Source organism: Physcomitrium patens, chromosome 16 (assembly GCF_059467195.1).
Source record: "Physcomitrium patens ecotype Gransden chromosome 16, ASM5946719v1, whole genome shotgun sequence".
Classification (NCBI taxonomy): Eukaryota; Viridiplantae; Streptophyta; class Bryopsida; order Funariales; family Funariaceae; genus Physcomitrium; species Physcomitrium patens.
Window position 1 is genome coordinate 9,402,250 of NC_143425.1, and position 24,996 is coordinate 9,427,245.

At 40.1% G+C, this 24,996-nt stretch overlaps 2 protein-coding genes across 3 annotated transcripts; both read right to left on the minus strand.

Annotated features, from left to right (window-relative positions):
* Positions 1–430: 430 nt before the first annotated feature.
* LOC112293685 (uncharacterized) lies at positions 431–6,088 on the minus strand. Its single transcript, XM_024543391.3, has 7 exons — positions 5,652–6,088; positions 2,958–4,948; positions 2,499–2,820; positions 2,168–2,301; positions 1,955–2,026; positions 1,109–1,728; positions 431–822 (listed from the first exon to the last, which is right to left on the minus strand). Exons 2-7 carry the CDS (start codon positions 4,705–4,707, stop codon positions 598–600), a joined length of 3,123 nt encoding a protein of 1,040 aa, XP_024399159.1. The 5' UTR covers positions 4,708–4,948; positions 5,652–6,088; the 3' UTR covers positions 431–597.
* Positions 6,089–15,020: 8,932 nt separating this feature from the next.
* On the minus strand, positions 15,021–24,449 carry LOC112293743 (putative transcription elongation factor SPT5 homolog 1). 2 transcript variants are annotated; one of them, XM_024543536.3, is made up of 25 exons: positions 24,199–24,449; positions 23,563–23,753; positions 22,856–23,018; positions 22,462–22,598; positions 22,194–22,292; positions 21,893–22,048; positions 21,527–21,685; positions 21,240–21,323; positions 20,950–21,017; positions 20,343–20,694; positions 20,000–20,155; positions 19,567–19,664; positions 19,298–19,346; positions 18,990–19,145; positions 18,492–18,632; positions 18,196–18,289; positions 17,868–18,074; positions 17,614–17,674; positions 17,374–17,477; positions 17,121–17,199; positions 16,707–16,773; positions 16,395–16,515; positions 16,064–16,204; positions 15,811–15,923; positions 15,021–15,530 (listed from the first exon to the last, which is right to left on the minus strand). In XM_024543536.3, exons 2-25 carry the CDS (start codon positions 23,725–23,727, stop codon positions 15,288–15,290), a joined length of 3,213 nt encoding a protein of 1,070 aa, XP_024399304.1. In that variant the 5' UTR covers positions 23,728–23,753; positions 24,199–24,449; the 3' UTR covers positions 15,021–15,287. The 2 variants fall into 2 exon arrangements, with proteins under 2 accessions (XP_024399304.1, XP_090113061.1); XM_090256935.1 differs by having other exon boundaries at positions 24,203–24,437.
* Between the last annotated feature and the right edge of the window lie 547 nt (positions 24,450–24,996).

Sequence of the window (24,996 nt, forward strand, 5' to 3'; positions counted from 1 at the left end):
ATATTCCTAAATATCAATATTTGAGCCAACCATGCGGAGAATTCCAACCCTGATGTACCAGACATTCTAGTTTCATTTAAATGCACACATGTTTTGTTGTTAGTTCAGACGGTCACTACACATTTCACAATGGTGCATGCTGGAGGAGAATAGACCAAAAAGAAATCCACAAGAAATATGTGGTATAATATCCTTGTCCTAATATTTCACATATGTCATGATCTTGATTCTAACATTTTGCTAATACACAAGCAAAATTGAGATCATAACCAACATGCAGTAAACTAGACTTATCTATCAAAAATTACAAAAAACGCAAATCCACAAACAAGCTCCTGATATTCAATTTAGTACATGCCTTCCCAACATACACAACTATTACATCAAGTACCAAAAACATACAAAAAGTTCTCCATGTCCAGCACTGGAGTTTTGACAGGAAACAGAGAAAGGTGATAGTTTAAAAAGTGAAAACCCGCGTCGATCATGGCCAAGGTTCTTAACCAACCACAAGATCAAAGTCCTGGGAAAAGAATGAATAATTTACTGGTTTTTCCAACCAGCAAAAATGTACAATAAAAGAACAGATTCTAGCCGTCATTCAAGCTTATCTGAGGGCAACAAATGACCGATCGTTTTAAGTAGTTGATGAATATCAAAAGGTTTTCCGAGGTAGCCATCCATTCCATGTTTCAGGCATGTGTCTTGGTAGCCTTGAATGGCGTGCGCAGTGAGCCCCAGGACTGGTAACCGCATCCAATTGTTCTGTCTCTCAGCTTTTCGTAAAGTCTGCGTAGCCGTTAATCCATCCATCACTGGCATCTGCTCAAGCCTTTATATCAGTACAGCTTTGAATCGAAAGAAATGTTCATTACAACTCTCAAATAAAAAAACCTCGCAAGAAGAACAAATTCTTTAACGTTGGATTAAAGTTTGCAGCGCTGTAAAGTACCGTTACGATAGTTAGAAGAGATAAAAATAATCTAGAACTCGAAAACTGCGGTTTCTATCCTGCCTTCACAATGAGATAATCAAATCAGCAACACTGCTAACATAGGAAGAAAACTTCTCATAAGTATTCACCTGAAAGAAGGATAGAGTCAAGTACCTGGACGTCCATTAGCACAAGGTCAAATTCATCGTGCCGACTGCAGATTACGTCTACGGCTTGCTGCCCATCGCCCACAATCGTGACAACATGTCCGTGCTTCTCAAGCTGTCTGCTCGCGACCTTCTGGTTGATGGCATTATCTTCTGCCAAAAGTATACTTAAACTAACCTTGCTGTCTAATATCTTGCCCAACTCAACCGAGGACTCTCTGCTAAGGCCTGACCTCAACGATGCTGACCCAACCACATTTCCTCTTTCACGTTCCAACACCGCCCCTAAAGGGGCTTGATCTCCTTGTGAAGTGGCGGAATCCATAGGACATTCATCTGGCTTCAAGAAATTAAGAGTACTAGACCCTGCTTCCCAATCTGAGAGAGTAGAGGACGCCTCTGAAGAAGCCGACACGAAGTTCTGTGGCTGGACTAAGTTCAATTGATGGTCAAGGCTACTCTGGGTGCTAATGTTACTGGAACCTATTCTGGACCCCAAATTTCCGAGCCGTGTGACTTCACTGCTTGCGCGTCGGTCACTGCTTACGGGGTCCCATTTGTAAGGGTTCCTCCTGTTGGCAGGATCTGACAGTGTTTTTCCTAGGCTGATCCGCTGATCTTCCTGGCCTGCAGTATCAGATGCACATTGTGAGCGTTCAGGGGCGGTGTCCGTATAATACCATCATTGCAGGTGTCGAACAATGAAGAGAATTTTATTAATAACGACTAGAGCATCTGAGGCAGGATTCTTGCTGTCCTTTCAAAGCTACATGAGCTCATTGACGGGGCGAACTCTTTGAGAAAAGTAAAAATCGTGACTATGGAATGGAGAAAGCAGCGGAATTTGGCTCACCCTGATACTTTCCAGGTGGATTGAAAATCAATCCTCCCATCAGGCTCCAAGATTGACGACTCTGGAATTTTTCTGAACAAGAATGAAATATTGCAACAAATTTATGCCACATTGGTTGGTCCATGATTTCAAAAATAACAAAAAAATCCTTTGTCTTTCTAGCAAGCCTTCCACAAATTCACTTAGTGACAGACGTAGGAGTCTAGAAAATACCTGCATTAAATTTTGGACTCTCTGAAGGGCTTTCTTGGGGAACGTGGAGAAATAAAGGCAGGCGAAAGTGGAAAGCACTCCCCTTTCCCATTTCACTTTCAGCCCATATAGTACCTCCCAAGAGCTCTACGAATCTGCAAAAACTGAAATCAGTAAGACCATGGGAACTCTTGCACAAGAATAGCAGACAGCATCACTAAGGAATATGACCAGCTCCATGTTCAAGCCTAAAAATGTACTACAGGACGAGCTACGCAATCCTTTTCTGAATGAAGAAAACGAGGTGACTTCGACCAGAACTTCAGAATTCGAGTTTGGTTACATCTCCTACCTATGAACTATGCAGAGACCAAGTCCAGTGCCACCATAAAGACGGGAGGTGGATGCGTCAGCTTGTGTGAATGGCTTAAACATGTCTTGCAGCTTCTCCTGACTGATTCCAATCCCAGTGTCGCGAACCTCAAACTCAAGGAGGTTGCTGACCAAGAAGCATTGAGGGTTCTCCAAGGACAAATCTCCAGATGAGCTGGTCACTCTATTACCAAGCCCTGAGTCACCGACATCTGTGACCAGAGGCATGACTGTTCCCTCAGCTGCAACTTTTACGCTTACAGTCACAGAGCCTTTGTGCGTGAATTTCAGCGCATTGCCAACTGCAAGTCCACATCGAGCAACGAAGTACAGTAAGGAAATCGTCATACGTATATCACAGGAACAGTGTTCGTCGTTTTATAAGACCGTAAAATTTTAGGCACCCTTAGACACAAAATTAGTGAAAGTCCAAACAGACCTAGGTTAATTAAGCATTGCTGAAGCTTCCCGACATCGCCCACCAACATCTGCGGCACAGCCTTGTCAACCTCCCACAACAGCTGCAATCCCCGCTGTTGAGCACGCGCTTGCAACATGCGCAGCGTGCTTGAGACCATTTTCCGAATATTAAACGATACTTTCTCAACCTCCAAGCGCCCTGCCTCGATTTTTGCAAGGTCCAGGACGCTGTTGATGATATGCAGGAGAAGATCCGCGCATTCTTTAACAGACTCTAGGCTCTCCTTCTGGTCAGTTGTAAGCTCGCTCTCCATGAGCAACGCTGTCAACCCTAAAATACCGTGGATTGGCGTCCTAATCTCATGACTCATATTCGCAAGAAAATCTGACTTAGCATGGCTGGCCTGTTCAGCTTTCTGCTGGGAAATTTGAAGCTCTTCGTTGGTTTTACGAAGCTCCATCGTTCTCGTGTCCACCGTGTGCTCCAGCTCCACGTTCAATTGGTGTAACTTCTGAGTGAGATGCTTCTTCTCTCTTACTGCGGCGGCCAGGATTATACCCACTACTCCCATCACACAGCTGAAAAGTTCAATCTGTAAAATAACCTGCGGAGAAGAAACGGGCATCCTCGCCGTTAAGTTGTAGATCGCACCTCGCTTGCGGATGGTGCCCAAGGCGCCGCAATACGCGATAATGCTAACGGTGACAGCCCAACCCACTGTATTGAACCGGAACGCCATCCAAGTGATTAGAGGGAAGCACAGATATGGCAGCGGTCGGAAGTCCTCCAAGTTAAGGAAGAACACAATCACCATAACGGCGGATGTGACCATTATGACTAACGCACACTCCAACAGCTTGCAAGGGTTTTTCAAGTGCGTTCGGTACTCCCAAGCCAACAGATGCGTGCACAGCGGCGTTACAGTAATCATGGTGGCCAAAATACCCAGCCACCAGGTCGCCCAGTAACGCCAGAAGCTTGACCATTGAATCAACGGGGATATGGCAGTGCACACAGCGATCACAAGATTAAAAATCAAGGAGAGAAGAAAGACGATGACCAAATACCAAACTGCTTCCTTCACGGAGTCAATCGTTGGAATCTTCTTCGTCCCACCCCCGCAGAGCAACTTCCGCAAAAAGAATGCGCCGATGTGGCTTTGAATCGTGGCCAAGAACGCAACCAAGAGCATCACCAACGTGTTCGTAACGGTAAAACCTAAGTTCCCCCGCCATACCATGTAAATCCTAACCGAATATAACCCCACTAGGTTACCTGGAGCAACAGCGTTTGTCCACACACACGCCGCGGCAAGCGAAATTGAGTGTGGGAGATAGAGGGGGAAGATGATGGTTCGGTCGATACGGAGCTGGAGCTCGGCTACGGAGCTTTCCCATGTGATGATCCCACTCAACACAATCAATATCACAGTCGCGAAATTGCGACCAAGGCACCTGTGGGTTGTGTCCGCATCCCGTGGCCGTTGTCTCCATGGTTGTACGAAGAGCGCCCTGCCTAAGTCTACACAACATTCGAACGTGCCTGAGCTAATCCGTATCCCAGTGTCGTGAAAGGAACGCCCTGAATTGGCCGACAGGTCCCGGTCTCTTGCACTCTTCTCACTCTGTTCGTCTGCATGCCTGGAGAAATTCATGTCGCTGAAATTTCTGCCAACATATTTCTTCGAGTGATTCACCAACCGCTCTAGATTTTTCCCAAGAGTGCCCTCTTCAATCTCTTGGTCAATGTTCTGCTGCGACTCCAGCATTTTTGGTCCGCGAAATTGCCAATCTAGCAGCTCATTCGTCACGTCTCAACTATTCTACTTGAAATGGGACAGCCAATTAGATTTGCTTCTTTATAGGAACTGCACAATCCTACTCTCTTCCGAGCTAAATCGTTCTTGTTCAGGCGCCACATCCTTATCTCAGCAGCGGATTCAAAATGCTATTGTTTTCGAACAGTGCTTCGTCCTATGACCTTCAGATTGTCCAACTCCAGACGAGACCCTGTATTGGTAACAAGCCACTCATGTGATGAACCGCAAATGATATTATCAATAAATATACTTCGAGTCTCATGTGTAGAACAGTTCTTTAAAATATTAGATTGCTTCCGCTGGGTGCATACTTGAAAGATTAAAACTAAGATTTACGACGCCATGCACGGTTATATGAAAGGAAAGGCTAGATGTTAGTCTCAAAGTGGTGAAGAATCTCCGGAGAAGAATCTATTCTGAGCAATAAGTCAAGCCCTAAACCATCTCCCGTTACAGGTGTCTGACTCTTCGTAGCATAGATTAGCGAATGCAGAGGAGTTGATCAAAGAGGGAATCAGAAGGATTGAGAAAATGGACAGGTTAGAGGTGGTGGGTAGCAGAGGAAGAGAGCGTGCAAGTTCAAGCGAAGAATAAGAGTTTGACCAGCTGTAAAACTCTAATCACGTGCTGAAGCAGGAAAAGGGTGAGGCAGTAAGAGAGCGCACAGAGTTGATGGGGTAACTTATTCGAAAACTTCCACAAAGCACGCAAACAGAAAGAAAGTGAGGCGCGGTTCATCACTGTCAAAGAAGTAATTCAGACCATAAAAAAATTATTCTAGAGTCCTGAAGGAAGAAACACAGTATCCATGAGATACGATGGCTATCGAGCTCCTACGAACCATCCGTCCCAAAATTCTAATAACCATCATGGAACAGCGCAGCGAGCTTTACCTCGTCATGTCGCGCACCTCAGCAAAAAGTCATTCCAAGCTCCGTCGTTCTCTGTCAGGCTTTGATTCCAGCACCCACACCCAACTACAGCAGCGCCACGCTCTTCGTCCGCACCGTGGCCCTTGACACCAACGCGCTCGGTGCTGCGTGACAGTGAAAAAGAAAAACTAAAAAATACCATCAAAACCAAAACCAAACCCACTTCCTGCCCACGCAGCCAGAAACGCATGCCACGGGAGGCGCTGGCGGGGATAACAAAGAGAGGCAAATGGTGTCAAGGAGCGAGCAACAGATCACCACGTTGGCAAGCCACCCATCCGCAAGCAAAACCCGAGAAGCTCCGCCCCCCTCCCCTTGACAACCCCCGCACCGCAGCTACTGTAAAGCTACGACAATCTCGCTACCCTCGTGAGTTCACACCAAAACCTGGCATGTCACGGCTGCGTGACCAGGCCCCACTACACTGCACTCCCAGAGGAAGAAGCGGCGAAAGGGTTGGGCCCAACGATGAAACGACGGCAGCATGGACGACCTTCCTTCCTTGCTTCCTTCCATGCTCCCAGCTTCCTCCTCCTCCTCGATACGACACTTGTGCTTTCCAGTTGAACTGCAGCTTGCACTCAATCCAGTGAAAACTATCATACGCAAAAAAAATAATAATAACAAAAACAAAAAAACTAAACGAAACAAAAAAAAAAAAAAAAAAAAAAAAAAAAACCATCGATTCTAGGTTGGAGGTTTCACGACGCTCGTCAATGCGATCCCGTAGCCACGTCACGACCCTCGTGTCATTATGTGACGGAGGGCAAGAATATTTGAGGGGAAAGTGTCTACCGCAGCCATCCCCACGATCTAAAAATTGGTGGTGCTGAGGGATTCGATTCCCGTCAGCGTCAGACTGACGTCCGTCTTGATTTGCCCCACTACTGCGGTTTCGGGCAGAACGTTTTCCTTTCTCCTCAGTGGATCTTAAAGTCACGCGAGATCTGAGGTTTCCTCACGTTTGTTGGAAGCAGATCCTGAAAATATGTTTGAACCTCAATGAGAACGGGATTCGAAGTGGATATAGGCTTTTGATGGAGATATAATTTAGAGACTTGGAAAAGTTGAATATCATTTTCAACATTACCTGATATTATAATGTAACTGCCAGAAGCGTTTGTGAAAACAAGATGTTGAATATAAAATAATAGAATGTCATTTTTCAAAACATCTTAACATTTTCTCTTTGTTTCTATTTCTACAACTGTTGTTATTATTTAGTGGTGATAATATAATCTATACTTGAGTTTCAAATACTTATGTTTTGCATCAAATCATACAATTCTCATTTGTATTAGCATTAGATAGTTGGATGAAAAACGGTGCCTAGTATATATCATGGTAATTTTTTATTAATATTTATATTCATGAAAGAATTTTAAACAATTTTAACAAGTACTTTACGTGCTTGCACGCACTCTCTTGCTAAGAGCACAAGTAAGGACTAAAAATAATAAAGGCCAAATCAACCTTGGCTACAGCTTGGAAAGGACTAAGATAAAGGATTAAAGAGAAACAATCACTCTAGGCAATATGAATCATGACAAAACTTTGTATAAGCAAAAATAGTCTCATACAGAGGTAGCCATAATTGATTCCAATACCACCTAGATGTTGATGCTATTTCTTGCCTTCAACATTCAATTTCACATTGTTTAAAGTAGACAACCCATTTCCAATAACTTAAGCATTTTAGCATATTTGTAGTAAGTATAAAAATAAAATAATATATCTTTAAGTAGAAAAATAGAAATGAGGAGGATTTCGAGTGTTTTTACACAATTTGGTCTAAAAATTTATATAAATGTTAGCTAAAGATTCTCATTGACCCATTTTCGACATGTGGGTCAACTTAATTCCAATCATAGGCAACCTTAATTTTGATGAGTGGTAGGTTACAAAACTAAGAATTCACCTTTTACAAAATTAAGAAGTTTGGCACCTAATTATATTTTTACTCCACCCCAAGTGATCAACAAATGCCACCTATTAATAATTCACGTATATCCATTCCAAGTACAATGAATTTTATCTATTATTTGCAACTTAACATCATTTCAACCAACTTCCAACCTATTTCCGATCAATATGGATGTCAAACCTAATCATTAGACTAACTCAATTAGATAGGCTTATATGTTGGAAATGGGGGGGAGGGCCGACAATAGACCGGCTATCTGATATTGACTCTACCACATTTGTTGATTGCTTATCACTTTTTGAAATAAAACCAAGACTAGTACTTTACATCCGTGTATCAAATTTCCAAGGTACCAATTCGGCATCTTTTTTTGTCAATTTGGCAACAGTCACAGCATTTAGGCAATTTAAATCATATAAAATCAAATCATTTTTTAAATTATATTTCACAAATAAAAAGATGAAATTATGACCACAATAGAATTTTAAAATAAGATACTTAAATTATTCTCATTGGATCAATAAATTATGTCCACTTCATATTAAAAGAACTATTTTTACTTCTAATAATGGTTGTTTAAGATAATTTTGATTAGTCTTTAAAAAAATAGTAGGTACAAATTATCTTAAATAATACTACTACATTTTATTACAATTCTTTGCTATTATTGCTTCTTTGCCTCAAGGATTTGTATTTGTGCTGTAAAGATTGACTATTGTGTATTTTATTTACATATGGTTTTGAAAAGGGTTAAATTAAGATTGTATTTTATACAACTTCCTATCAAATGAAACCAATATAGAAGCTTATCATGAGACGTGCAACAAGAAAACTAAGAACATTCTTATTCTAACTTCGTTATACTCTTAAAATGTGTTGTATGAATGTTTTCATTTTGTTGTACCTTTATTCAAACACCTACAGAGACATGCTAAAATTAATCTCCCGGAGACGTATTACTTGTGTTAAGAAACTCCTAACTCAAATTTGACCACTGTGAGGTGATAGAGTGCAGAAACTTATCGCTTCATGAGGAAACCCTAAATTTCAGTCGCAGTGAAAATGGAACCGTGACCTGGGATCATGCTGTCCGTCACCGCCAGATTGGGGAATCGGAGTGTCAAGCGAAGCTGCGAGCAATCGGGGATGGAGAATCACCACGACAGCGTGGGAGAAGGGGGGACACCACATCGGCGCTGTCCTTGTGAAATGAGGAGCAGGAAAATGTACGCCTGTCGTCCTCTCATCAACCATGCTAACCCAGAAGGAAAGGCCCCCATCTTAACATATCCCCCCAACACCTCAAGCTAGGTGAAAGAATGGCTGCTGGGAGCTCTTGTTGGTGGATTGTCGAAGTGGCAGAAGATCTGCATGGCTAGATGAAATGTGCTCAGTCTACCCTCTGTGCGGTGGACAATCCAGCCGGCAGTGGAGGTCGGAGGTCAGCGGGTCAGCTATTGGTCAAGGTGAATCTGTGGTCACCTCTGTGAATGTTTCGAATCCCTTTCGTACAGGCAATGCTCTATTCTACGATGATGTGACAGGATTTCATTTGTCATCCGCACAGTCAATGAACTGTTGCACCCAAGGAATTTTTGACCGTTGTGAACGCTGACGGAGTTTTCTCCTCTTTTTCTCGTTATCAGTGCGTGGGAATTCGAGAGATTGTTACATGGAAGTTGCTGCCTGTCTGATTATGCCACTTGCACCTAAATAAGTGTGCGGAGCGGTTCGATCATCAACGACGGTAATAAAAATCATGCCAAAGGTCAGAACCAAAAAGAGTGAAGAATGATTCTGCGGACAAATCGAGATTCCCGGAGAGCTCACCTGGGTTTTCCTGGTTGTGTGGCTGCGAAGCTTTCGTGAGGGCAACTGGTGCAGACAATAATTTGGCGACTAAATACATCTTGTTTTCGTTTTACCAGATCTTGAGGAGCAGAGTCAGGGTCTCAATTTGGAAGCTGAGTGCTCTTGGCTTCAACGCCTACATATTTTTACTTGCCCTTCCCGTTGCTCAACACAGCTTCCAAATTACTTTGATTGCCCACTTGTTCCGATGTAGGAAGGATTCGTGGCCAGCTCAGAGCCCAAAACGTCCTGGACCAGATTAGTTGCAAGGACGATGATATGTACAGTTCCTACACGCCGTATAGGTTGACTTTATCTCGCATACTGGATTTTAATACTAGCAAGTTGCAAGTTGCGTTGCATAAGTGCAGGGGGATCGAGAAGCATCCATTGAGATTAGCAAGAAATAGACCAATATATGCGGTGTTAACATTAGCTAGTGTTTCTAACCTCATGTTCCAAATACCACCCAAGTTCCACGTTTTCGGATTTGGCTAAGGTAGAGCCCATCGACCCCCATACAAACCATTTAAAGTAAAAACAACATGATAATCATAACCGCCGAGGTTATGACCCAAACTGGACACCCCACGCCTCCTTACCAGGGCATGGCGTTCCTGCGGTACGTCCATCTTATTCAACGTGGCTTAAAACGTGTGGATTGTCCGTCCGCCCGTCTGATTCGCACATCGACAGGGCATCCGCTGGTATGAGAGCAACAAGTGTCAGTCAATGCGAACTCCTTACCACTTGGACATCGTTAGCATTAGTAGCTCCTGGAGCGTTACTTCTGTTATAGAACCTGTTACTTTCCCCAGTCGACCAAAAATTGCACGATCCTTCGAATCTAGGAATTACAGTTCCTCGAATCCTCCCAGACTCAAACCCCCATATAAAGCTGGATTCACCTATGGCAACAACTAGAAAACGCCTAAACTCTCTCCCCCTTTTCCTACGGAAACCGAAACTCGACCATGTTGCACCACCAAACGACCTCGAAATCTTAAACCCCGAAGAAATCGGTAGATGACAATTCTAAACATGAACCTGACATTTATTAATTGAATTGAAACAACGTCAGGTTTCGTGATGAGCGGAAGGGAATGCCCCGTAAACAGTGAGGCTTCGAAAGTGGAAGCAGCAGGTCGGCGTACCGATCGGTAACCCAATCTGGGACCCCAAGATTGAATCCAAAAAACGAGAATGTTTGCGTACGAAAACTTGACGGGGGAGGGGGGGACAGGAACTACGCAACCCACTTGCATCCCGGCACTGCTGGCTGGCAGGATGGGTGTGAGACAAATTGAGGGCCAGCTCGGTGGCGTTGCTGCCGCAATAGAAATTCACGCTTCGCCCCCACGGTGCCTTCGTGATGTACCCCCGCCTTGCGCCTTCGTCGTCGTCGTCGTCCTCACGATGCATCGTCGGTGCGTTGCGTCTCGTAACACCACGGTTTTAGGGCCCAGAGTCCACCGATGGGTCACTTTGACTTTAAAGTTACAGCGTTTGCTTTTTCACCCTTGGTGTGGTTCCTCACATTCTATTTGGTGCTTGAGGGAATTTTTTGAACCGTGCATGGAAATAGCAGCTGCTTTATTTGTAAGAGTGTGGCTTACAAGTTAACCTCTCTTTGGATTTATTTTTATTTTTATTTTTATTTTTTATATTTAAATTTCTCAATTTTTATATTAATTAGAAAGAAATATTTCTATTTTAGAAATCAATATTCTATTTTTTTAAATAAAAATAAAAGTATTAAATTGAGAATAAAAATCATATGTAAGACCTTATCCATCCTAGGATTGTCAGGTTAATAAGGCCAAGTGATAATTTCCACTTGGAGGAAAATAAAAAAAACTACACAAAAAAAAAAAAATATAGCGACTCTATGTAATTCTAAACTTGGTTATCAATGTAACTTTTTTCTATTCACTACAATTATTAATGTAACTCAAAATATGTGTATATTGGGCCATACCAGTAAAAACAAGTTTGTGCCATACTTGGTAAATAACTAAGAAATTGTCTTGTTTTATTTATAAAGAATGTCCTATATTGTATGCACCAAACTTGTTAGAGAATGGAAGTATAGAAGATGTCTCCTGCCAAACCAAGGCAATTGGTTGTTGGTGTATAATTTTCAAAGAGTTGTGTACTTGAAAAAATTTCAATGAGGATTTCCTTCTAAGTCAATTGTGAATAGTAGTGAACCCTATCCTTATTTGGTTGAAATGGTTCCATATCCAACAAACTTTCTTTTACAACCAATGATAATATTCAAGGATTTTGAGAGTTCTCTTATAATATCTTCAATAATTGCTAGGTAACCTAGTGTAATACACCAACTATTTGTAGGTAATCTTTTGAAATTTATTAGCCAAAGAAAGGTGCTTGTAATCTAATTAGTTTATTTTTATATTATATTAATTGTAGTGCCTTAGTGGATTCTATCATGGTCATGCCAATACATCCTTATAATGTGAAGAGTTGTGAATATTGGAATTTGTCTACTATTGCTATCAAATAACCTATTTTTTTTAATAATTAAAAAATATTGCTTCCTTAAATATGGACAATGATTTTTATTGCCATTCTTCTAGGTCAAAGGATAGGTTGTAGATAACAATTTTGACATAATGACATAACTTGAATAGACTATGTTTGGATTAATAATAGTATTATATAAATCACCTCTTAAAGTGACAACTCTTACTTAGTATAGGTTCCATTTCATCACATCTATTTTAGTGTTAGATTTTGAGATATATATGCTTGGATATGACCTACTGAAAACAACCCTTGTGCAAAGATCTCTAAGTGGGAGAAGCTATATCATTTGCTTATTGGCATCTATTAAGGTAACTCTTTTAAATTAAAAAAATGTCAAGGCATGGAGCAAACTTCAAGTGTTTGAAATGGAAGCAATAATCTTCAAGATTTTTTGCTTGATACAATAAAAACTAAGTATTTGAGAGAACTTATTTACTATTTTTTAGCCCTAAGAATTATTATTATTGAGATTTTGAAGTTCACTGATCTAATTTTGTATCCAAGTACTGTCAAAAGAATATACCAAGTCACCAATCATGTAATCCTATGGAATAATAGTTTGGTATTCCAAAAAATATACTATAAGGCCATTGTACCAAAATTAGTAGAGTATTGAAAGATAAGACCATGTCAAATACGTTTTCACAATTTCAAAGTTGTCCACCACAGATTGGATCCAAAGCCATGAATTTGATGAGCAAACAACATGAATTGGTTATATGGAGGCCACAAACCTCCTTATTTTGGACATAGAGACTTGAGCCAATGATAGAGGAATATGTTCCAAGGCACAAAGCATAGAAGCAGGTGGCAAATGAGTAGTTTGGCCATGAAGACTTGCATCTAAGCTTCTAAGCCAATAAATTTGATTCTTCCAAGCTTGTGAGAGAAGATCAAGGAATTCCATGCTACCTTTATTTGGTACTTTCTTTTGTTGTTCTTATTACTCCATATATAATTATGAATTAAGAAATATATCTTATTAGCTGATAAAAAGAAGGGGCTCTATCATGACATAATATACCAAATCAAAGCCAATAAAACTTAATTAACAATCAAAATTCTACTTGCTAATAAAAGCTTGGTAGTTTCCTAGTACACCACTTTTTTTTAAAGCCTTAAGTATTGTATGAAAATGAACTTCAAGAGAGACTTAGAAGCCTACTGAAAAGCTGAGGTATTAGATCATCTTTCTTGAAGCTAGCCATTACAAATATTTAGTCTCCCCCTAAGCAACCAATATTATTTCTTTTGAAATCCAAATGGCATGTGACTTATCCTATTTTATTTGAGACCCTAGGGCAAAAAAACAAACATTGATAGGCTTGCTTTGGTTTGCTCTAGATTTTTTAGCATACTTATTAGGTATAGATTTGTATTATTTGTAAATTCCTAATGTGTAAATTTATATATATAATTAAGTATCAATGTTTTGTGCACACCATAGTTACTCTCAAGTAAAAAACCTAAATAATCCAAGACAAATAGGTAGAAAAAAAAGTGCTAGTAGGCATCCCTATTTTATTGAATAGAAGAGTTTAAAAGATCTGCTAATCACCTCATTTAAACCAATGAAGCACCAAGCCTCAATATACAAAGCTTGGATTGAGTTGGTACATATTGAATCAAATTCTATTCATGAAATAGTTTCTTTTAAGAAGGACCATTCCACTCAAACATGTAATTTTTCAAAATCTAACAAAAATATCACCATAGGTTAATGGAATTCAAAAGTCTATTCTATTATTTCAAAAGACAAAAAAACATTGTTAATAATGTTGTGATCTTTAAAAAAACCCAATTTGGTTGGATCTAATGATCTCATTTAGCAAATACATGAGATCATTAGATCCAACTATATTAGAAATTGGATCTCAAAAACATGTACAATCTCATCATTGCTTTAACATCTAAATATTGCTTATAGTTGATTCTAGCATCACTAAAACAAACTTATGTCACTTCTTCTCCATGTGCATTTTGCAAATTAAATCTCCTACCATTTGTATGCTAAATTATGTTTTCCAACTTCTACTTGGTCATAAATTTTTAAAATAAGATTTAAAAAAAATTCACTAGTTTACAACGTCTTACAATTCTACTCTATTAAGATCATTTTTAACTCTATTTTATTACAAGATTATCTAATACAATAAATTACTACTATTCAAAGATTTTCTAAAGAATCAAATGTAATAGTAAAAAATCAAATATTTATATAAAAATATCACTAGAATTATTTGTATTTAAAAGTAATTTTATAATATTTTTTTGAATAAAAAAGTGATTGTATAATAAAATAGGTTTAGGATTTAGGATTTAGGTAAGAAAAGACAATTAAACATGTAGATTTAGTACTCACCTAATTTGATTTTTATTTAAAAACATAATGTAAATTTTTTATTGCTCAAAAATAAAAATAAAAATATATCTTACTACTATCATTGCTAAAACAATGATCAAGTTGTAGATTGATATAAGTGATATTTTGACTTTGTAGCTAGTATTTTTCTTATACTCATAAACCACTTCAGTACTAATATTGATGTTATCATTATTTACAGTTAAACTATGAAATAAAATTTTATTTTGAAACCATTGGATGTAAATAATAAGTATAGAGACTTTGTTGCATATAGAAGACAATACCACAAAGCACCAAAACTATGCTACTACTCTTTGAGACACATTTGTCTTTGACCGTTTGAGTCAACTTTTGCAACAATCATTGTGAACTTAAAAGTACCTCATTCCAAGTCAACTAAATATTGCAAAATGCTTGTCAATACTTTACAAAGTGGAACTATGGAGTTCCAAAGCTAAGGAGTGAAAAGAAAAAAAAAAAAAACTTCATTCTGTGTTATATTTGGTGTTGCGCATACTGTGAAGTAATTTGCTTATCATATTCGCTTCTAATAAAATGGCTAATGTATACGTAAAATTCGGTCACTTTCAATCTGATTAATTCAACAGAATCTCATTAAATACATTTTTTTTCTTCACAATTTTCGAAGGTGCCCATATGTCACAAAATGAAAATTCAACGTAATAGTTATACATAACACAGCGCGACGGTAATGTTGACCAGCTGTTGACATCGAGTCTCTTCCTCTCCTGGTCTCTTGATCGACACATATATTGTAATTAAGTGACCACTGCAGCGGCTGACAAGATTTATATAAGAACAAGCACAAACTAACAAACTTCATCATTTACAATACAGCTGTGTATACCATCTCCACAGAAATTTTGCTGGTCTAGGTACGTCATAATTATGTGGCAATCTTACTAAGGCTACTCATGTCTAGGATTCTGATATCGAGTGTATCGTCCAACTTGACGATACCATCTGCTCCATCAATACCCATAAGCTTCCCAGTACATCCACGGTGTTCACCGGAAACAATTTTGATCTTGTCAGTCTTTTTGGGTAGAACGAGCTCCATGTCTGCTTGACCAACAAGCAGAGTGTCTCCATCACCAGTTGGACCCAAGGCAACTCGGCAAGAACCATCCTGGAAGTTAAGAGAAGGAAAACATTCAGTAAATCATAGCTATCCAACAGAAGTAAGAAACAAGGAAAGTACATGCAGCCCTTGCAACGCAACACCTAACAATGTCAAGCAACATAAGTGACATGACTTTTGAAAGACACACGAACGTGAATGAATTAATTACAAGAATTTATAAGCCATGGAAACAAGCACAAAAATAACTTACATCGCGTAACCAAGCTGCGATATCCCATGGAGACCAAATATAAGCAAAAAAAGTCAAGAAGCCAATGACCCTTACAGGCATTACTTCGCGAATTACTGCGGTTTGAGTTTCTTCACCAAGCTTCCTGATCGTGACAACTATGTCAGGCATCACCCATCCACCTTCGTTATCGAAAGCACCACCAGATCCTGCAAACAAATCAAGGACCCCACTTCAGTGTCGAAAATATGACAAGATAATCCTCAAACCGGATATCCCAGTTTTTTCATTATAACAACAGAGTAGCCACCGCAAACACGAGTATGCTTAATATAATTAATATACGCACCAATGGCAGGCGACGTAGGATCCAATCCCCCAGTTCCAGGAGTCATAGGTTGTCCTCCCGGAGTGCCTGGAAGGTATGATGGAACACCGGGTGTCATCGGAGGTCCTCCAGGGGTACCTGGCAGATAAGGGCTTGGAGCAGCTGCCAAACGATGAAGTAGTTATACGTAAATTCGTCAGGAGCGCATAAGAAATATGAAAAATTTCGAACACGTTTGCTACCCATTCAACCACCAACTATAGTATTCGAAACTAAAACAAGGCAAGAAGTACAGCACCGAACATGACATAATGAGGATGTAAAGCTCGGAAAAAATCGAGCATGTCATTACCGTAAGACTGGGCAGGCTCAGTAGGGGTGCCAGCTTCACTAAAGCTAGCACCAGGAGTTTGGGCAGACCAACCATTCCCTGGTGTGGGCGCTTCAAATGACCTCCCTCCAGGAGTACCGGGCTGCCATTGAGTTTAAATTAATACCATAATTAAAATTAAAACTAACTAAATGGTTAGAATGGTGAGGTGATAAAAGATAAAAAGCATAAATACAAGGATGTAATCAGCTGCTCAATACAACCTAAAAAATCGTTGAGGAGACTCCGGAGCTTTTTTGGAGTAATAGGTGCCAGTCCACACATAGTGCTTACCTCATACTGAGGAGTTGAAGTGTGGGTATCCCAAGTGCTAGGATTGGCATCATCCCAATTGTTGCCCCTACGCAAGCAATGCAGACACAAGACAGGCACAGGAAATAAAGAAATGTTCACAACTTTGGAAGCCCAAGAGCAATTGTGAAAGTCATCTACTTACATAAAATGACGAATATCTTCAATATATTTTAAGAAGCCTTCAGAATTGGAGTTATGATCCAAGACATCACAGTTCAGCTCTCGTGCGACCGAGAGCTGATGAAGAAAAAGATGTGTTTTAAAAAACATTTATTATAGTACAAGAAATACAAAGAGAACATGCAGAATGCCAGTCAATGTTGGCATGAAACACAATAATCTGTTAAGGCAAAGATACACCAACGTGTGGGAACAAGATATGTAGAAACATACCTATGTGGAGTCATTGGGGTATGAGGATTCCAGGCCCTGTCGCGCATCGGGGTCCTCATTCCATCATGACTGGGAGTAGCTGTAACAAATGCAAAGAAAAAGAAATGGTTAAAATTAGTATGAAGATCTCGAAAATAATTCAAAAATCTATCCATATCAAGCTAAGACACGAGCTTAACCAATACAAGTAACTGGCTATCTTAACCATGCCGTGCAATAGAAAACACAAGGTATATTGATTGTGTTAAAATACCAAAATTGGGATCTCGCATGGGGGTCATGTAAGCAGGATGATGCATAGGCGTCCTAGAAGGATGCATAGGGGTCTCACTGCCAGCACCATAACGAGGTGACTCCCTGCAATTTTTACAGAGGAGTTAGAGAAAGTACAATACGTGAACATTTACCCAGGTAGAAAACGATATTGAAGAAAGTTATCTAGCACCAAAAGCTTCTTCTCAAGTAAAGCTTAGCCCTGCGACATAGAACTCACCGATAGTTATTGAAGAACACTGTTTGTGACTCACCGGGATCTGATAACTGCTCTCTTCTCACTGAAAGTCACAGTAAACAATGAGCACCATGATGACCATCTCCAAAATAAGCAGTTGCTTGTATGACTTTAGTCATTATTAAACCCCTTAACTTCTACAGAAGTCACACAAGCCCTAAATCCAAGGAAGAGCCTGGGAACAACGCCCAAGTTACGTGTGATCATAAGGCAGTAAAATCCAGAAGGAAACGCACCTGTAACAACTTTCATTTGTGACTCCAATTCAATTCGCACAGTCGAGTCAGTTGCGTCTACAACCCGACCACGATAACCCTTGAAAGGCCCCAAACGAATTTTCACAGACCGTCCTACTATACTATCCTCTCTTCTTCCCCTTCCTCCAGCCCTTCCTCCTCCAAATCCACCACCTCCATGTGCACCTCCACGACCACCACCACCACCTACATGATGTGCACATGCTTCTTAAGAACTATGATTCTACCAGACAACATAAAATAAGAACAGAGCTCTCTCTAAGTTCAAATATCATTTTAAAAATGAATAAATAAATAAATAACTCACCATGACCCCCATAAGGACTCTCTCTTCGTGGGGACTGGAGAACATTCCCATTAAGACTCAAGGAACTCAGACTTGACACTGGTCCACCGTTCCTCTGCAGTACAATAGACCAAAAATGTCAATCAATCGTAATATTGATCAATCAAAATACAGTTCCGGAAGTTGACCATTGAAATAGCTTTCATCACTACACCGTATCATTGCCAAGTTGCACGATGCCTCAGCAATTGGAACTGAAAGTGCTGATAACTTATAATCGAGGTCAACTCTGCAAACAAATTAGGGCAGGAACTTACTCGGTCGCCACCATTTCTAGAGCCACCTAAAGCTGAACACTGACGTGCTTTAACACATACATAACCCCCGTTATCCAAATGATGTCGATCATGTATGAACAGGAGTCCGCGGTGGATATGCTCAACTGGACCTTGTTTCCCCTGCAAATAATAATGATCAAGATCACCACCATTGCAATAACACTATCCCATATGAAAACTTCATTCAAAGTAATAGAATTGGTAGCATATCAGTCAACAAACACACGAATAAGAATTCCCAGAGAGGAGGTTAAAAGACGCTGAACAGTGAAGCCTATGCTAGTGAAACAGAAAGTTTAAGCTGCATTATGATCATAATCATCCTGCCACTTCATATGTAAATGATGAACCTACTTGCCGCGTCATCTTTAATATCCAGACACTGAAAATGATCTTGTAATACCATCAACTCTAAATCTCATTTGAGTTTAAATTTTTCGTATCGGTTTGTAGAATAAGAAGGGGGCTCATATTTACCTTGCAGTGTCCATCTAGAACTCGCACAATATCTTTCATGCTAACCACGTTCATATCACGGTCTTGCGCACAAACTTTTCTGTCAAACACTTTTCTGCGGATTTCCCTTGGTTTCACCATCAACAATTCAGTCCTTTCGGGATTACCCTTCAGAATCTGCAGAATCAACAATGGAGAAATCAAACGACAAGGCCAGGCACCGTATAATCTCGATATAGTCGTATGATCTAAAATAGACACTGTAAAAAAATAATCATAACATGAAATCACAACTGATGCACATAAACAGAAGGTGAGAACTTCCGTACTTGAAAGGCATCCTTTTCGACCCGGACAATAAGCCCAACAGTTGATTGACTGCAAAAATCCACAGCGATTCTTAAATCCAGCAGAACATAATGAGCTAACCAAGTCAAGACAAGACACAGCATATAAGAATACACCGTCATAACAGCGACATCTAAAAAACTACTGCAGATTGATACTACAGATAAGAAACTGCAGTGACAGTGAATATACAATAAGCGTGAAATTAATGTTGTCTGTCAAGTCTAATTATCGGGATATGAAGTCATACTCTAGAGCAACAAGATCATGCAATTCATAATCTCCCAATTTCGTGATGCCGGAGGTTACTTCAGAGCTTTCCACGATATTGTGCGCAAAGACACGAAGCTGCAATTACAGGCATTCACCAAGTTTTTAATTTACAAAAGCAGTAAATGCCCTGAAGTCCAAGCCCTAGACCAATTTTCGCGAACCAAGGCTGTACTAATCTACCTACAAGTTATCAGAGAGTCTCATTACATTGTAGAAAAGTCATAGATGGAATCAAAAGTCCCCAATACCAACATTGAGAGCATCACCGACAACCAAATTTTCTAAGTCACTGAGGTATTTCAGAGCAAGAACCATATCAGTTAAATTCTATCACATGATAGACAATGCTGATGGAAACCCTAGCAAGTCGAGGTAACATTTCCCTAACCTCAAAGCACTGGTGAACTTACATCTTCTCGCGTTGAGTCAGAAAGAATAGTGATGACGTTATTTTGAACCTTCACAATCATGCCCGTGGCTCCCTCATGATTTCCGGCGATAACTTTAACATGATCGCCAGTCTTAAAAAATTTCTGGAGCTGTTTCTCTTTGAACACTAAAGTTTCCTAAAGTAGACAGGGCACATGAAATAACCCACCAGTGAGAAAACCAGGCAACAGCGAGTGCAAGAAGATATAATAAATGAAAAGAAATGATAATAAAATCATTAAATTAATAATTTGGAATCAAGTAACACCGCTTGTAAATAATCAGAGCAGTTAGACATCCATGCAGTAGAAAAACCAAACTGACCTTCAGATCTTTGTACTTGGGCACAATGTACACATTATCATCATCCACCTTTTCCACCACTCCCATAAGATTTCGCAAATCACCCTCAATAACAACGACAGCATCTCCTTTCATGAATTGACCACGATTTTTAATAGCTGAGGGTGGAAGGCCAAGAGCATCCATTCCATCTTCTCCCGGTTTCTGGAATCTCTGAAGTTCGTCAAGCGAGGGTTCAATACCCTTCGCATCAATAGTCTTCAAAGAGACGTATTTATAGAGATACCCATCCTTGAACATCATGCCTCCAAACTGATCAAAAAGCTCCCCAGTGGAACCATCACGTTTGCGCTCAACAGGTATCCTCAAATCTCTGGTCAACACAACAGTTTAAAAACATTAAAATGATAATAAGGAGAAGACGAAAGATAAACTTACTTATCTACATTGCCCATATAAAGCTTGAAAACGCCTTGGAATAATCTGGCGAGAATAGCTGTCATCATGGAAAGAAGGGAGGGCTAGAGCAGGCAAGTAAATCCAGCTACTTTGGCATCATCATCCAATCAGATGCACAAGGTATACCAATGCATTCAATGATTTGATAAAGATGCAGCAATTAACGTACTTCACATCTTGAATACTGATAAATCGAGGCGCAGGTCTTGGCCGTTTCTTCATATCGTCTCGTCCTTCCTGGAAACAATTGCATGAGAAAGGGACATTTACATCCGTGACTGCTACAATTTATGTCAAAACCCTGAACCATAAACTTTTCATCCTGAACAGAAACTATATTCACCACGCAAGAATATTACGAATAAGCAAAATACCAAAGTATTCGAAAGGACCCACTTTCAGAGTAAAAAATTGAAGATCCACGACACCAACTTCCAATCACAGGCCAAGTTTACTTACAAGCTTTGCCGCTAAGGCTTGAAGATCAACCCTTGGTATGAGTTTAATTTGAGCACGCTGTCTAACGTGATCCACATCTACCACCTGTATGACAGTTTACATATCCCCAGGTCGTGTAAGTCCACAAAATCTTAGGAATTCTAAAGAAACCTCGTTTTAAATATGCTAAACTTAATCCCATCAGAACATGAATCACCATCTAATTGTTCGCAGCAGACTGAATTAAACAATGCGTCAAGTTGTCAAGGCCACGTATGTAATAGTAGGGAAAGATATGCACTAAATACCTTGGCAAGGTCACCCTTGTAAATACCAATCTTAACTCGAACCCAAGTGTCTTGATCAATTTCCACCGCCTTCTTCTCAACGGACAAAACATCAGTCATTTCCTTAATTGGTACCAGAGTGACTTTCTGACTATATATCATACGCATCCCTCTGCAAGCCTGCGTCATACACATCAACTAGTCAAATTTCAAGCCTTAAGGCCACAATCAGCTACAACAATAGCAAGATAAACATGGTAATAGTAGTGATTTGTTAAAAGTATTTAAAATGTATGAATTAAAATTACAGAAGCATTAAACCTACGATACAGTTGAAAAACAAGAACCTGCGGTATTTTGACAATATCAAGTCCCGTCTGCTTTTACCTGTCTTACGTAAGCTTCCTTCTCAGATTCGATGTACAGATACCCTTTCAAGTGGTCCAACGCAATTGCTGACTTGATCAAAAGTGGCTGATTTATTTGTTCTTGGTCAATGTACTTCTGCATGAGACAAATTGCTGCTTCACGTTCATGCCCCAACTGCAAAAGAGAGAAGGGCTTATTAGCGCATACGAAACTAAAAAATCAAACAAAAAAAAAAAATGTGCTTTCAACCTAGTATATAATGAACTGTATTTGAAATGTAATCAATTTCTAGTCGAATAGAATAATGTAGAACACTTACATTGCACTTCACCATCCACAGCTTCGGATCCTTTACAGAAGGAAGCAACGCTTGTTGCTCCACCTCTGTAGTTTCGGCTTCATCGTATGTTTCATATTCCTGAAGCCAGTAGGTAAATAATGTTCAGATAAAAACATGTAAAATTCGCAATGAAATTTCAACCTCTTTGAAATAACCACCAAATTCGCTGACATGGCAAGGACGACTAAAAGGAAATAAGTGGCAGCTTTGACGATTGTCTTCCCAATTTCACAAAACGAATTTTCACCTGCCGTCCATAGCGCTGCTGAATATATCTTTCAAGACCTTCAACATCTTCTTGGGCGTCATCACGAATAGCCGCGCGGTGATGAGGCCGCCGAACATCTTCGGCACCAGGTGAAATATCTCCTCGCTCAATAAAATCTGCTCGATAGTTTACTCATGTTTAGAAAATCCAAACTAAGACATGGCGAAATATTGAAACAAAGAAAAGGTCCTAAAATTCGTAGCATAGACTGTATCGTCCTCATCAGAGACCAATGACACTGACATGTTTTTGTGGAAGTAAATTTACAGATGATACAAAAGTTTGATAAGATGCAACCACAAAATATACGCAAGGAGAAGGACAAAAACGGTACTTTATCCAACTACTTCAACTAGATGTGAAGTACCCATACCTTCTTCTTCCTCTTCTTCCTCCTCCTCTTCATCACTTGCCACAGCTGCAGTGTCATCTATAAACTCCGAGCCCCGGCGGTGTTGCCGCCGCTTCCTCGGTGCTTCATCTTCTTCATCTTCGTCGTCGTCTTCCTCGGCGACATCATCAATAAATTGTGAACCCTAGTGTCGATTTCCAATTAAGAGATACACCAAACCAGTCAATCATCTACAAGATAAGGTAGTTTTCTTTTTCTTATTAAAGCGACAAAAGCTGAGAAATAGTGACGGAACGGTTTACTACATTTTCAGCACTAAATGAAAACTCTGACACGTTCGCTTTAACGACATTATCTCGGAAAGCTTTACAGAAATCTAATGCTAAACTCCTGAAGCATAGCAAGTTGAGAGCGTACTAAACAAGTCCTCTGCATAAGGACATGAGTACATATTACAGTTGCGGAACTAATAGATGGGTCTGTACTACTGCGCATGGGGAGTGACCGTGTGATTAAAACATTCTGAATTACATTCACCTCAACGAAACATGATATTTTGATGCGACTTAGTAAGGAAACCCACTTGAATCAAACACCATTGAGTACTGAACTTTCACCAAACAACCAAGGAAACTGCTAAAATACTCAAGAAATGAGCGCGCTGATTCCTGCAAACTCAAACCCAACTAAAAATTGCAAACGTATGGACATTGCGTCAGACTCTAGACCTTGTACTTCCGCTTCCGACCTCGAGCCTCGTCCTCCTCTTCCTCCTCCTCCTCCTCCTCCAAATCCTCTCCTTCTTCTTCCTCTTCTTCTTCCTCTACTTCCTCCAATTCAGCCTCCTCCTCATCGACCTCCTCTGCTTCGTCGTCATCGTAATGTTTCGCCATTTCAGAAATTTAGGGGAGTCCGACAACTGCAACAAAACTCAAAACCGAACCGTAACGGAAATTAATCCACAAAAAGTAACACCTAATGTGCAACACTGCAAATGAATCGTATCATCTCCAACAATACACTGCACGAACGAAACCTCACACCAATTCTCCGTCACTCTGAGAGACGAGAATTCCAACCGACAATAAGAGCTCGATAAAGCTCAGCAACTACGCTAGGTCTGTAAAGATAGCAAAGCGTCATCCCTTCGACCATTTTTCGCATCGTTACTCGCCTAGAGCACTCACGCATGTTACCTTTGCAAGAAGAGTTTGTAAATCGGCTTGCACAGCGTGAGGCGTATGGAGGGCATCACAGCAACTCATCCACTAAAACCCTAACACCTCACAACAACCTCTCACGACTTCAACGCATCGCACCACACTGAAATCAATAAAAACCTCAAAGTATTCCAAAAAACTTACCGACCGTGATAGAAAGCGAGAAAATGTCCACAGAATTCGCGTTTCCAGTCGAAAGATCCGTTTCTCACGAGACTGAGCTCGACAGTGAGCAATCGAGCAGCGCAGTACGATCAACTAGGGGCTCGAAAGAGAGGGCCAAGCGTGGGAGATAAGGGTGCAGGAATGGTGACCTCGGGGGGGGGTTGGTGAGAGAAAAAAACACACATAGCAAACCCTAACCCGCCATACCCAACAAGGCTGAGGAGGCCATAGCCATAGAAAAATGAACATAAGTTACTAGTAAGAATCTAGTGAGTTCACTTTTGGGAATATGGGCTCCCCCCGCTCTTACTCTCGCTTGCCCGTGGGAACGGGTCTGGTCAATGTCCTATTGACACATGTCACGATCTCATTGGATCATGGGCACGATTCGCCTGGTAAGTTTAGTTTTGGTTGGTGGACATGCTTGGGAATAATGCTTGGGAAGTGAGTTAAAATTTTGTTGAAAACACTGAACCATGTGTTTGCAGTAAAGAAAAAAAATTAATTAATTTAAAAAAAAAAACTTCATCGTGCTCTTTTTCTATCTTATGGGCTTTGCAATCAAACATTAAAATAAAATAAAATAAAATAAAAACTTATTGCACTCAATCATTTGGATTCTCATACTAAATTTACAATTACCATTTCTGAAATCTATTACTTCACACAATTCCGGAATGTTCTCTAAACCAAAACGTATGTAGAATGTTTTCCAAAGAAAAATCGTATCACATAGTTTGTACCTAAGTTTTTTAAATATCAAAATAAATAAAATGC